This window comes from Salvia splendens, chromosome 9, assembly GCF_004379255.2.
Source record: "Salvia splendens isolate huo1 chromosome 9, SspV2, whole genome shotgun sequence".
Lineage (NCBI taxonomy): Eukaryota > Viridiplantae > Streptophyta > Magnoliopsida > Lamiales > Lamiaceae > Salvia > Salvia splendens.
Genome location: NC_056040.1, coordinates 21,928,512 through 21,942,573, shown reverse-complemented (window position 1 = coordinate 21,942,573; position 14,062 = coordinate 21,928,512). Strand labels below are relative to the sequence as shown.

Below are 14,062 nucleotides of genomic sequence, written 5' to 3'. Positions count from 1 at the left end.
GATTGATGACATTTTTTAAAATATAATCGATATTTAGAAATATAAATTAGCATTTTCAATTGAAATATAAATTAGCATTTTCAATTGAGTAAAAAAAATGGTCCAAGTGTTTTTCAATTGCCATCTTTACGAGACTATGTAATCTTAATGTCATTATGTTCACGTAATGACACCCATGTGCCAATCACGCTGTCACTTCGAATTATTTATAAATCATTGATTGGAAATCTCTGCGTTGTATATTTTGTTTTGACTTGCTACGAATTATTTATAAATCATTGATTGGAAATCTCTGCGTTGTATATTTCGTTTTGACTTGCTATATAAGAATATAATATGGGATGTGTTATGGTGACACCATTTTTAAAGTGACAACGTACCATCAATCTAGTACTGTCACGTGACACGTTATCCTACAATAGTAAGGGCATATCCTGCAATATTTATTAGTAATGTGTTTTAAATGGATTTACATATGGCATGATAGGAATTGGTGGATTGCAGTGTAGATTGTTGGGTATTGCATTATTGTCTATACGCAAAATAACTGTATATAAAAGCAATCAATCTATATATATAATGTAAATTAAACATTCTATGCATGTAATGCAATACTCAACAATCTACATTGCAATCCACCTATTATTATCATGCAATTTGTAAAAGACCTACAACTGAATATTGCAGATACTCTGCTAATATTGCAGGATAACGTATCACGTGGTAGCACGAGGTTGATGGTATATTGTCACTTTAAGAAAGGTTATCATTTTAATACATATATGTAATATGGTCTCACAAAAAAATATACACAAAAGTTTTAGTTAAAATTAATGTTACTGCTCCAATACCAATACCTTTTGGCTATCAAAATAATAGCCTAGGGCTTATCAAGATTAATTAAGTATTAAAATAGAGAGATGAAGAAAGATGAATATTTTAATAGGAGTGAGAAAGGTAGTTGAATGTATTAATTGGAGAAAAATGAAAATGTGTCATCTTAAGTGAGACGAGACGGAAGGAGTAGTATAATTTGTGAAGTCCAATACTCTTCTATCACATGTAGAATATAGTATGTCACTTCCATCAATATATATGAATATCATGTGAGTTAAAATGTTTAATAATATCATTGGAAAGTATGTAATGTTGAAAATTTCAAAATAAAGTTGGGATGCCATGTGAAGATGCCCCATCAACGCGTGGCTCGTGGAATTGAAGACATATAAATACTAGTGTATTTATTAAATTATCAATTGTGACAACCTTAGCCACATTGGAGATGAAGATTTTCTTCAACTACCGGAAGGATTTGGTTCCCTAACACTTCAACTCTTTCTTTGATCACATGTATTACCACTAAAAAAAACTTGGTATTGCTAAAGTAACAAGTTGTCTTATTTATGGTCTACGGAGATCCTACAACAAACCGTATCTAGTATTTAACTTCATGCACGTATATAAGAGCCATGTATTATGTATAAACACAACAAAAAATGGGTGTGTAAAAGTACACACACAAACCACCTACATATCACCCACTTATAATAATATCTCAACACAAGAGGCTTTATATTCAAAGCACAAATACCACATCCACTAATCAACATCTCGCTCTTTCTTTCTCTTAGTATATGTGTATGGGGTCTGGTTATTCTGGGATGGGCGGCACCAGTGAGAAGGGTCTTGGAGAGCTGCCGGAGAGCTGTATAGCTTGGGTTCTGTCATATTTGGAGGCATCGGAGATCTGCAGATTGGCCCGTGTGAATACAACTTTCCACAGAGCTTCTTTGTCTGATAGTTTATGGGAATCAAAATTGCCTGAGAATCATGAGATTCTTCTAAGGAAGGTGTTTGGCGGTGACCCTTCGTTTTCGACCAAGAAGGACATCTATGCCACCCTCTCCACGCCCTTCCGCTTCGCCTCTCACACTAAGGTTAGCTGCTATTCAATTCCACTGTGCGTTAGAAATGGGTCAGTCAGCCTTGATAATTAATCCACTCATTTATAGAGAAGTCATGATCGCCATTTTTATTGTTGTGAGACAACAAAGGATTTCAATATCGGGTCTACTTTACTACTACTATGTTGTAATTATGAACTTTTTATTTGTTTGTATTTACCTAGATTGCTTGATTAAATGTAAAATATGCGATGATGATTTTTAGGAGGTTTGGTTGGATAAAAGGAGAGGAGGAATTAGTGCGGCTATTTCATGGAAAGCATTGAAAATTACAGGCATAGATGATCGCAGATACTGGGCCCACATCTCTACTAATGAATCAAGGTTAGAATATCAATTCTAACAGTTTCATCACACCATTTAAACATTGGATTGAATGATATGAATCTCCCCCAATTATATAAGATCTGCAAAAGAAACTGAAATTAATGGTATACATGAACCATTTTTTTGTGGAATTGATAATATATTTGAAAAGATAAGTGCATGGTTGGACCGTTGGTACAAGGTCATTCACTCGTATCCTTTCCTACTTATGTCACGTTTTTAATTATATCAAGTACAATATGTCCCTATTAATTGTCCCATTTCAAGTACAATATGTCCCTATTAATGGGTTAGTGGAAATGAGATCCATTTACCAAATAATGTGATAAGTAACGAGATCGGACCAAAATGACAAAATAGGACAATTAATTGGGATAAGAGGAAGTGTATGGAGAGTATTATTTTAGCTGTATTTCCGTTTTACTTGTGGATTGCATTGAAGTTTTGTTCATACTAATAATATATTGAGCTGAATTTGTGTGTATATTTATAGGTTTGGCACAGTTGCTTATCTCCATCAAACATGGTGGCTAGAAATAGGAGGCAGCTTGGAATTCGAATTCCCCGTCGGCACTTACAGCCTCTTCTTCCGGCTGCGTCTCGGCCGCCCCTCCAACGGCGGACGAATCCCTGAAAAGATTCACGGCTGGGATGTCAAGCCAATCACCTTCCAATTAGAATCATCAAATTCCCGCCATACAAACTCCGAGCTTTTTTTCAACCAACAACCCATATTCGAATGGTTGTACCATCACGTTGGAGATTTTTCGGTTGAGGATTCTATAATTCCGACGTCGCTCAGCTTCTCTATGACTCAGATTGACTGTACACACACTAAAGGTGGACTCTGTGTGGATTCAGTGTATGTATTTCCTTCTACTGGACGACCATATCCACTCACATCATGAAGGGAAACAAGTAATCTTAGTACTCCCTTCGTCCCAAGAAAGATGACTTCTTCCTTGAGCGTGAGCGACATGAGAATTTGTACAAATTAGTTTTGTATGTTGAGTGTATTAGAAATGGGTCACTCACCCATTAAAAGCCCTTATAATGGGAGGATTATCCACACTTATATAGGTGAGCTATGATCGTTACCAAGTCGATATGGGACAAGAATTATGAATTTTAACATGCCCCCTCACGTGTGGGCCGGAATGACACATCGTACTTCCATCACGGGGGTAAGCAAAAGAAGAGATAAAGAGATATAATCCATCATCGACGGCAAGAGAAGAGATAAAGAGATATAATCCATCATCGACTTGGACCCGCTCTGATACCATATTAGAAATGAGTCACTCACCCCTTAAAATGCCTTATAATGGGAGAGTTATCCATACTTTTATAGGTGAGCTAGGATTGTTACCAAGTTGATGTGGGACAAGATATTAAGAATTTTAACACGCCCCCTCACGTGTGGGCCGGAATGACACATCGGACTTCCATCACGTGGGTAGGCAAGAGAAGAGATAAAGAGATAAAATCTATCATCCACTTGGGCCCGCTCTGATACTATATTAGAAATGAACCACTCACCCCTAAAAGGTCTTTTAAGGGGTGAATGGTTCATTTCTAATAAAGTGTAGAGAATAAAGTAGTGATAAATGTGTTCTTATTTTTAATAATACGTCATTTTAGTTGAGACAAACTGAAAAGAAAAGTGGGTCATCTTCATTGGGACGAAGGGAGTATGTGTATGTATATTCTATAATTTGGAGGTATGGGGGAAATTGACAACATTCTTGATACACGCCTACAGCTTAAAATGCCAAGATTATGTTTGTTATCAGTTTTTTTTCTGAATTGAAACACATTGTTGGAATTTTCATAGTTTCTGACTAATGATATGCATAATATAACATTTTGTGTAGCTTGGATTCAAATTATGTGATACTATACTTTCTGGTTTTCTCCATGAACTTAATAAATAGTCAATTAAATCACAAACTTTTGTGTATTGTGAAAATTTTCAACCTTAAATACCAAAAGATGTTATGAATCCCAAAGAAGGGAGAAAGAGAATGGCAAACACCAAGTATATGAACCATTAATGTGCAAAGTTTGCAAGCTTGTGTTATTTGCAGTATGAGCAGTAAGTTCAACATGGATATCAACTTTATCTTCTCTAACCATGCTTGCAACTTTTTTTCTCTTCAATCCCATAAATATCCCTCCTTGTTCCACCATTTTTGAGAACTCTGTCTCTAAACCAGTTTGTTTTTTTCGCATCTGCCTATCACATAACATATGGGAGACCATTAGCATTATAGAAATGTATTGAAGACAATTAGCATTAGCATCTGCCTATCACATAACATATGGGAAGACAATTAGATATGGGGCATTTCTTCAACTTCATTTTTTTCTTCATTAAAGAAAAAGTCAACATCATCATCATCAATATCAAGATTTGTACCCTCTCGTCCAATTGAAGATGACTCACTTTCCTTTTTGGTTTGTCCCAACCAAGATGACCCGTTACTTAAAATGGAAATACTTATCTCTACTTTTTTCCATCTCTCTTACTTTACTCTCTCCACTTAACACACAAAATAAAGCTGTATAAAATCTCGTGCCGTTCTAGGAAGGGGTCTTCTTCCTTGGGACGGAGGGAGTAATTCTTAGCTGTTGAACCTTGTCGCTTGACATGAATCATCAACCACCACCACCGGGTTGGGGGATGGAGAGAGCTATGACATGGGCCACATCTTCTTCTTCCTGAACATACAAACAAATTCATGGATAAATATTATACAAAGTTATAATTCAACAACTAATGTAATTAAGCATATTTATAGAATTACTTTGCCACGATGCCATATTCATGAGAATTATCATCCAACTGATTGGTGATTTGGTCTTCTTAACAAGCGATAAGCATATTGAGTTAATAATAAATAATAAATCAAGTGGAGTATAACACTTAGCAAAAGCATACTTAGAGATGAATAGGTGAGAGAGATAATTTGAGAGTTTAAATAGAGAATTTTTTGTTAACAAAAATTAGATGATGAAAAGTGAGCATGAGTTTTAAGAACATTTCAAAAATCACACAATGATTGGCTTTCTTCCAGAACCATCGATTTTGGCAGAAAATCGACATCCTTTTGCAGGTTAGGCCTGCCGCTATGTTGCCCTACCCGTCCTCGGCTGCCGTGCCTAGAAAACCATTAGAGCATTCACAACGGTGGACGGACGGCGTCTGTCCGTCTGTACCGCTGGGAAGGACAAGCTCCGCCGCCCCTGCGCTCTTGCCGCTGGCACGGACGTGCTCTTAGCTAAGAGCAAATCCGTGCCAACGGCAAGAGCACGAGGCGACGACGTGTCATGCTCTGATTAACCCGTTGATTTATCATTTTTTTATTATATTTTTTAAAAAAATCGAAAAAATCTGAAAAATTCAAAATCAATAAAAAAATATTTTCCCACTTCCTAATAAAAAATATCCATTTTTTCCACACTTTTAATTTATTTTTTTTTCATTATTTTTACCCTAAAATTTATACTTTCATCTATAAATACTCTCATTTTAAACACAAAAAATGACACTATACCAAACAACTCTCTCAATCTCAAATTTTAGGATTTTAATTATGTAATTTTTAATTTTTAGGAGTCTAGTTATGTAATTTTTATTTTTTAGTTTTAATTATGTAATTTTTAGGATTTTAATTATGTCGTTTTTATTTTATTTGTCATTTGTAATATTATTTAGGTTTTTTTAATGAATTTTAATATTATGAAAATGTTTTTGTTTAATTGAATTTTAAATTGAATTGTGCTCGTCCTTGCGGAAGAGCACAACTGTGGGTGTTGTGCTCTTGCCAGAGAACACACAGAAAAAGTGGGTCCGGGCCCACAACCGTGCTCGCTGGGAAGAGCACGGTTGTGGATGCTCTTAAACCACCGGTTAAAATATGCGGGATTTCAATTAAATAAAAGAGGGAACATCTTTTTTTGTCCACGAACTTTACCAAAGTATCATTTTAGGTCCGTGAACTTTGAAAATATCATTTGAGTACACCAACTATGAGTTAATATCATTTGAAGTACTTTTTACTATTTCCAAGTTTTTTTGGACGAAAATACCCTCAATACCTTAAAAGGTGTATATTTTTAATAAATTTATCATATACTCATATTTTTTTATAAATATCTTTACAATATATTTTTGACAAATTTTCTAAATATAATTTGACCTTCAATATTATCATTTAATTTTGTGACATGCAAGAAAAGATCTTTATTCAATTTTTTATTATCAAAGAAAAGTTATTTATTCAATTTAAAAAAAATAATATAAAAAATTGAAGAAGCAATTTTACTTGCATGTCACAAAATTAAGTGATAATATTTAAGGTCAAATTATATTTAGAAAATTTATCAAAAATATATTGTAAAGATATTTATAAAAAAAATATGAGTATATGATAAATTTATTAAAAATATATACACTTTAAGGTATTGAGGGTAATTTCGTCCAAAAAAACTTTGAAATAGTAAAAAGTACTCCAAATGATATTAATCTATAGTTGGTGGACCTCAAATGATATTTTCAAAGTTCACGGACCTAAAATGATACTTTGACAAAGTTCGTGGACCAAAAAAAGATGTTCCTTGTGATATCCTACTACGACGAAGAGAGGCAGAATAGAACCTCTTTTCGACTGTGGAGGATGATTCTGTCCCGGGAAGGACGCGCCACCAGACGATGGACCAACTGCTGAAGGAAGCTGAGGTTTTGAGGCGGCAGGTGGATGAGAAGAGACAAGCGAACCAAGGGACCGGGGCGGCCGTAGAAGCAAGCAAGGCTGTGGAGGTCAGCAGAGGAAGAAAGCAAGAGGAGGGGGGAAAAGAGAATCCTTCCTCTTCCAAAGAAAGGCCACCATACCAGTCAGGGTATGGGGCTTACTAACGCTGCCCAGCATGCCCCTACAAGCAATAAGGATGGCCTGTGAAATGGAGGCAATAAGGAAGGCGTACAACATCCCCAGTTCAACCATCTCGAAGGCAGTAGTATCACCATTAACTCAGTTTCTTTGTGTAAATTGTGATTTTCGTTTCCGTTCTCACACTTAGTCCTGTGTATGGACTAAGTGTGAGAAGTTTATGGAAGATATTGTTCATTTTTGCCTATGTGTTTTGTTTGTGGTTTTTTCTGTTGTTTATTGGTATGCTTTGATTGCTGGCACTGTCTCACACTTAGCCCAGTGTCGGGTCTAAGTGTGCCGTTGTGTGTACCCAACCCTTTTTCCACTGCATCCTGTCCCTCGAGGATGAGTTCATATGCAGTGGGAGGGGGGAGGGTTAGTTACAGTAAAATCAAACATGTCAAAAATTTTCAAAAATACAAAATATCAGTTAGTAGTAAACAGACAATATGCATGAAATTCGATAAGTGGAAGACTTGATTACTTTTTGGAAGAGTAGGAAAAAGGACTCGGTATGCTTACATGTAGAAACTTGATTGCAAAAACTTGATCAGTTTGAACGACGCAAGTAAGATGGAAACGCTCAATTTTTAAGCCATCTGTAAAGCCTCTCTATATGTAAGTTATAAGCCAAAAGTAGACACTTTCTACTATTCTTACAAGAAAAAATTTTACGAGAGTCTGACTTTTAATATTTAGATGAAATTGCAAAAGTAGTAAGGACTAAAGGCACCAGGACTTAGCCATTTGAGCCGTTTCTCTTCCTTCGTTCCACGAACCTGCCGCGTTAATCAAAGCACCCCTTAGTTAACCACTTTGAGCCCATACACTCTTACCCGTTCTTTGAAACCTTAAAACCAAATTTTACATTTTATATTACGTTAGAAAAAGGGGTCAAAGAGATGAAATTTTTTTTTCAAAGGGAACAAAAAGGGATAGCAATAGAATAGTCGAAATAAAGGGTAGCCGGGTTGATCAAGATAGACAATCGGGTTGATTAAGTAGAAAAAAAAACTTGTTGAGAAAAGTTTGAGAAAAAGAAAGGGGAGGAAAAATTTGTAACCTAGCTCAGCAAGTCGGAAGATAGAAAATAAAGCCAAAAATTCAAGGCTAGAAGTCGCCACTTGACCACGTAAGATATCTAGTGGCGAAATAAATAGTTCAATTCTTTGGGCTCTTGACTCATGTGTTTTTTCCTTTTACAGTTTATATTTTTAAAAACTTAGAACCTCTAGGACCCTACCTTGATGCACCACTACCCTTAAGCCCCATTATACCCGAAACAAAGACCTTAAGACCATCCACTAGGCATCCCGCGCCGGGCTCGCGTTTCGTCCCGGAGGGAGGGGTCCTCTGCGGGACCCGTTGCAACGATCATCCCGTCCCGAGCCCGCGCCCGTCTCGTCCCGTAGCCTGTAGACGCGAGACACGGGACGCGCCGTCCCGCCACGCGCCCGGGAGACGTGTCGCGCGCCCGATGCTTGCGTGACGCCCACTCGCTGGCCCGCGAGTGGGCGTCGTCACGGATGACGCAATAATTCATTTTTTTTTTTAATTCGAATTTTAATAAAAAAAATTAATTTTCAAACGGTAATATTACCGTTCATTTTTTATTTTCCTTTTTTTAAATTTTTTTTTACTCTATAAATAATCATATTTCATACTCATTTCAAACACAAACACACATCTATTCCTCTCAAATCCTCTCTATCACTCCAATTTCCATCTTAAATCAACTCAAACAAATGGATCCTTTTGAGCAAATGCGTCAATTAATGGAACAATCACTTGAAGAAGATCGACGACGAGAGGCGGAGGAAGCCGCGCCACCCCCACGACGCTCCCGGAAGTACATCAATCGGAATCGGGAGGAAGCCGCCGCACGGTTAGTACGCGACTACTTCTGCGATAACCCGATTTGGGGAGATACCTACTTCCGTCGCCGTTTCCGCATGAGTAAACCGCTATTTCTACACATAGCGAATACTTTAGCGGCCCGGGAAGAGTTCTTTCGAGAAGGGTTAGACGCGGTCGGTCGTCCCAGCCACACGACGCTGCAGAAATGTACTGCAGCCATCCGTCAGCTTGCGACTGGACAAACGGCCGACATATTCGACGAATACCTTCACATCGGAGACACCACTGGGCGCATGTGCTTGCTCAACTTCTGCAGAGGCGTCCGGGCAGCCTTCAGTGACGAATTTCTCCGGAGGCCAAGCACGGACGATTGTCAGTTCCTCCTCAACCTGCACGAACAAGTGCACGGATTCCCCGAGATGCTTGGCAGTGTCGATTGCATGCACTGGCAATGGAAGAATTGCTCGGTGGCTTGGAGGGGGTCCTACACGAGCGGCCACAAAGGCACCCACCCAACCGTTGTACTCGAGGCCGTTGCCGACTACCGGCTTTGGATCTGGCACGCGTACATCGGGGTCCCTGGCTCGAACAACGACGTAAACGTGTTCCACCAGCACGTAGCAATCAATGAGTCGCTCACTCTCAGCATGAGCGAATATTCCCTGCCAAGATCGTTATCCAGCTGGAGGTCGTGCCGAGCCTATAAATAGAGGATGTGCCACCACATAAAAGGGGGGGATCCTTTACTTTCCGTCTTAGTTTAGCTTAGTTCAGTTCTCTAGCTTAGTCCAGTTTTCTAGATAGCTTAGCTTAGCTTAGATAAAGTGTTGCTTAGTTAGAGAGAGCGATTGAAGAAGCGCTGCAGAATACTTGTTATTTGTCGGCGTATTCTTAAGTTTCCCGCCGAGGATCTTGTCGGTTTACTTGCTTTCTTATTTTCCGAAGTGCTAGTTTAGTTTAAATTTCACGCTGTACTGTTCTAGTTTAATCAAAGTTGTTTTCATTTTCATCCTCGCATTTACTGCTTTAGTTTCAGTTTCGTTACGATGCACTTGACCCAGTAGTTAAAGTTACCTTGATCAAGTTAGCAAGTTTAATCCTGCCTAGAGTAAAATCACTAGTTAAAAACTCTCAAGTTAAAGCATGGCAGCAGTCAACCCCTGTTCACTATTCACACGCTTGATACACCAACTTCTCTGTGGGATCGACCCCGAACTTTCCACTTTACTGTTAAAGTAGTGCAAAATTGGGAGTTTACAAATTACATTGGTAGGAAACGATTGAGAGCGAGTTTGCATCGATCAAGTGGCAACGACATTTGCTAACTGATCCAATCGGTTCGATTATCTTTTATATAACTTGGTCCGAATTCGCGCCCCTCTCGAGGTGTATATAATTTTATTTTTCTTTTTTCTCATTTGTTTTTTTCTGCTATTGATGAAAAGGTACCACCGCGGTGGCCACAGGAATCACCCTCTTATATACAGAGGCGCTAACACTCATTAGAGAGTCCAGTAAGCCGGCGTTGTCACCACTCGTTACAGAGCAGCATTAGAAGCAGCAGCAGCAGCCGCTGAACAGAACACACAACCACCACCACCAGAACGAACAGAAGCAGAGAAGGCCCTCGCCGATAACGACTCGGGAATCGGTTCTCTACACGCTCATGACGACATGGAGCCCACACATGCCATCGTCGCTACTCCTGGGATGCGGACCATCGCGATTAAGTCAGGAGTGCTGGCCGTTTTGTCCCACTTCTACGGTCTTTCGAAGGAGTGTCCGTACGCTTTTCTGGAGGAGTTCTGCCGATACTGTGATATTCAGCCCGTGCCGGCTGGATCCACATCCGAAGATTACAGGCTCAAAGCCATTCCCTTCATTTAGAAGGGTGAAGCGGGTGTCTGGCTGTCAAGGCTGCCAGAAGGATCCATCAGGACACGGGCCGAGTTCCGCATGATATTTCTCGAATGTTTCCTTCCAGCATCGAAGACGAGTGCCCTGAAAAGGGAGATTACAGAAGCCAGACAAGAGTACGATGAGCCCCTCGGCCAGTACTGGGACAGATTCCAAGGGCTGCTTCAAGCATGCCCTAACCACAAGCTGGGGGAGCGAGAGATCTACTCGATCTTTTATGGCGGTCTCACAGTAGACAGCAAGAATGACCTCAACCTCGCAGCTCAAGGGGATTTCTCGAAAACCGCATTTAGCCAAGCCAAGAATATACTGGAGAGGCTGATCGAGGCCAAGCGGTCGTACGAGACATCTCGAGGGCAGTATAGGAGAAGAGCTGTGCGCGCAGCAGAGGCGCGCAACGATGACAAATTGGAGGCTCGATTCGAGTAAATGGAAAAGAAGCTGTTGGAAGCAGTGGAGAAGGCTAGGCCGCCACCACCACCTGCACCGAAGGAGACACAGTATGTGCCGCAACCGTCCCCACCAGAAGAACATCATTATTATTACTGCGAATTCCCCCCTGAGGAAGAACCGCATGCCCAAGTGAATGCCATTGGCCACTGGAACGCAAATGGCAACTGGATCCAGGGGAAGCAGGAAGATGATCCATGGAGGGACCACACAAACTTTAGGTGGACCGATCAGAATCAAAGCCAACCACCCTCGACACAGCAGATACAACCCTCTGACGGGCAGCCCAACTGGCCTGCTCGAATCCAGGATAGGCCAAACACTGGAGGAAACAGAATGAAGGGAGTTCAGGCAGGGTGGTCAAGTGGACCTCAAGGGAACTGGTCAAGTGGAGGACAGTCTAACTGGTCAAGCCGACAACAGGAAGAAGAATGGGGGTACCAACACCAAGTCCCTCAGTTTAGTAACCAGAGAAGACAACTAAATAATCAAATGGTGAGTTATGTCCCGCAGTACCAAAGAGGAAACCAGCAAACCCAAGGGAACCCACAGTACTTCCAAGGAAACCAACAGAATCACTTTCTCCAGAACCAGCCAGAACAGTATGGACCTTCCGCCTACCATCAACAAGGCCATGGAGGAGGTCGTTTTAATCAGAGATATAACAAACCGCAAAACGAAGGACCAGGAGATATGATAATCCCACATCAGCCCCATGATGCATTGCGAGAAATACAGGAGGCTCAGAAAGAACAAAGGGCTGCACTAGATATGCTTACAAAGCAGTTATCTCAGGTCGCCATGTCACTGTGCGAACTAACGGGAAATGAAAGAAAAATTCCGGCTACAGTGCAGCCACTTATTGGGCGAGAGAATGTCAATGTAGTCTCTTTGAAATCAGAAAGAGTTTATCAAAACCCATCTGCAAATTCTCCAGCACCCGCAGACAGACCCAATCATGAAGAAGGCTTTGAGCCCAGCACCCTTGATCAAGCCAAAAAGGAAGGAGAGTCTAGTACCCTTGAACAAGTCACTGAGAACGGAAGGATGATCGAAGCAGAAAATGATGCCGTGGAGATCCAACCTTGTGATCTTCCACCCAAGAAGACTGACTAGGGGTATTCACCCTCCCAATTTCCATCAGAGGCGTTCTAACGGAGCATGCAATGTGCGACTTAGGGGCTTCCATAAATATTATGCCGTATTCTATATACGAGAAGCTGAAAGATACTAAGCTTGTCAAAACCGATATGGTGATACAGCTAGCCGATGGGTCTTGCATTTACCCCGAGGGAGTTCTGGAAGATGAAATCGTCAAGGTGAACAAATTCATGTACCCCGCCGACTTCTTCGTCATAAAGATGACAGAACCAGGAGCGGAGGAGTCTGTTGGCATCCTTTTGTTAAGGCCATTTCTATCTACAGCTAACACAGTCATTGACGTTCGCCATGGGATGATGCATCTGGGTTTTAATGGAGAACAGCTTACATTTGCCATTGATAAGGCTGTGAGAAAGCCACAGGACAATGAGAGCATACAGTCGGTAGATACTGTCAGACCTCAGGAGCAAAAGTGTCTAGAAAAAGAACTCCTCATTAAACCGTCATCTGATTCCACTAATGATGAAAATTTTAAGAGGGAAGCAGCTGACTAGTTCGAAGCAACAATGACTGGGGAAATGGATGATCAAGCCATTGAAAGGGCAATTATGGATTTTTGCAAGCCGTCACGACCAGCCGATTTAGAGGAAATTACTCAACCGGAAGGATCGAGAAACCACCTGACCAAGCCGCCCCATTGAGAAAAAGGCTGAAGGAGAGTCCCTTGCCTAAGAAGCAACTATTGCCCTTACCTGGATCATCAGCTACCCCCAAGAATTTGTCCAACCAGACGTATCACAAGCCAATCAAACCAAATCTGCAAGGACAGGGAGGACAACTGATAGAAGAAATGAGGTCGGGTCAAGAGATGGTCTAGTGGAAAAAAACAGACCGGATGAAATGAACCCGGGCCTGTGCATGCATCCCTCCATGTTAGAAGGAGGAGTGGCACCCCACCTTGATCGACAACGCAGACTCGACCCCTCTTTGAGAAAGGAAGAGCTCATAGTGGGGCAGAAAGAATTACTCTTCCAGTGTCAACCCAAACTGATACCCAAAAAACGAAATTCAAACTGGGCAGACCCCCGAACAATCATGGCAATGCGCACACAGGCAGCGAAACTCCCATACCCTACCAACCAGGAGGAGGTCAGAGCCTTTTTGGGACGCGCTGAGGTCTATAGAAGATTCATCAAGGATTTCGCAAAGAATACCCAGCCCCTGACGAATCTTCTCCAGAATGACGTGAAGTTTGAATTCTCTGATGCCTGCAAGGCCGCGTTCCCGTTTCTGAAGGACCGATTGATAAGTTCTCCAATAATACGCGCCCCCGACTGGAATCACCCCTTTGGGGTGATGTGCGATGCTAGCAACTATACTGTGGGGACAGTATTTAGTCAGAAAATCCAAGGGAAGAGTTACGTTGTCCTCTATGAGTCAAAAACATTGAATCAAGCACAAGGGAACTATGATGTGACCAAAAAGGAGATGCTATCAGTAGTCTTTGCATTT

At 40.7% G+C, this 14,062-nt stretch overlaps 1 protein-coding gene across 1 annotated transcript; it reads left to right on the top strand.

Annotated features, from left to right (window-relative positions):
- The first annotated feature begins 1,626 nt into the window (after positions 1 to 1,626).
- On the top strand, positions 1,627 to 3,332 carry LOC121747598 (F-box protein PP2-A13-like). Its single transcript, XM_042141669.1, has 3 exons — positions 1,627 to 1,937; positions 2,170 to 2,288; positions 2,785 to 3,332. The coding sequence occupies exons 1-3, from the start codon at positions 1,635 to 1,637 to the stop codon at positions 3,197 to 3,199; spliced, it is 837 nt and encodes a 278-aa protein (XP_041997603.1). The 5' UTR covers positions 1,627 to 1,634; the 3' UTR covers positions 3,200 to 3,332.
- Positions 3,333 to 14,062: the final 10,730 nt, after the last annotated feature.

What these genes read in the sequence shown, in the direction of transcription:
- LOC121747598 (XM_042141669.1), top strand. Translation starts at nt 1,635, where the DNA reads ATGTGTATGGGGTCTGGTTATTCTGGGATGGGCGGCACCAGTGAGAAG. An exon ending in GCTTCGCCTCTCACACTAAG is followed by an intron (nt 1,938 to 2,169) that starts GTTAGCTGCTAT and finishes GATGATTTTTAG; the next exon opens with GAGGTTTGGTTGGATAAAAG. An exon ending in ATCTCTACTAATGAATCAAG is followed by an intron (nt 2,289 to 2,784) that starts GTTAGAATATCA and finishes GTATATTTATAG; the next exon opens with GTTTGGCACAGTTGCTTATC.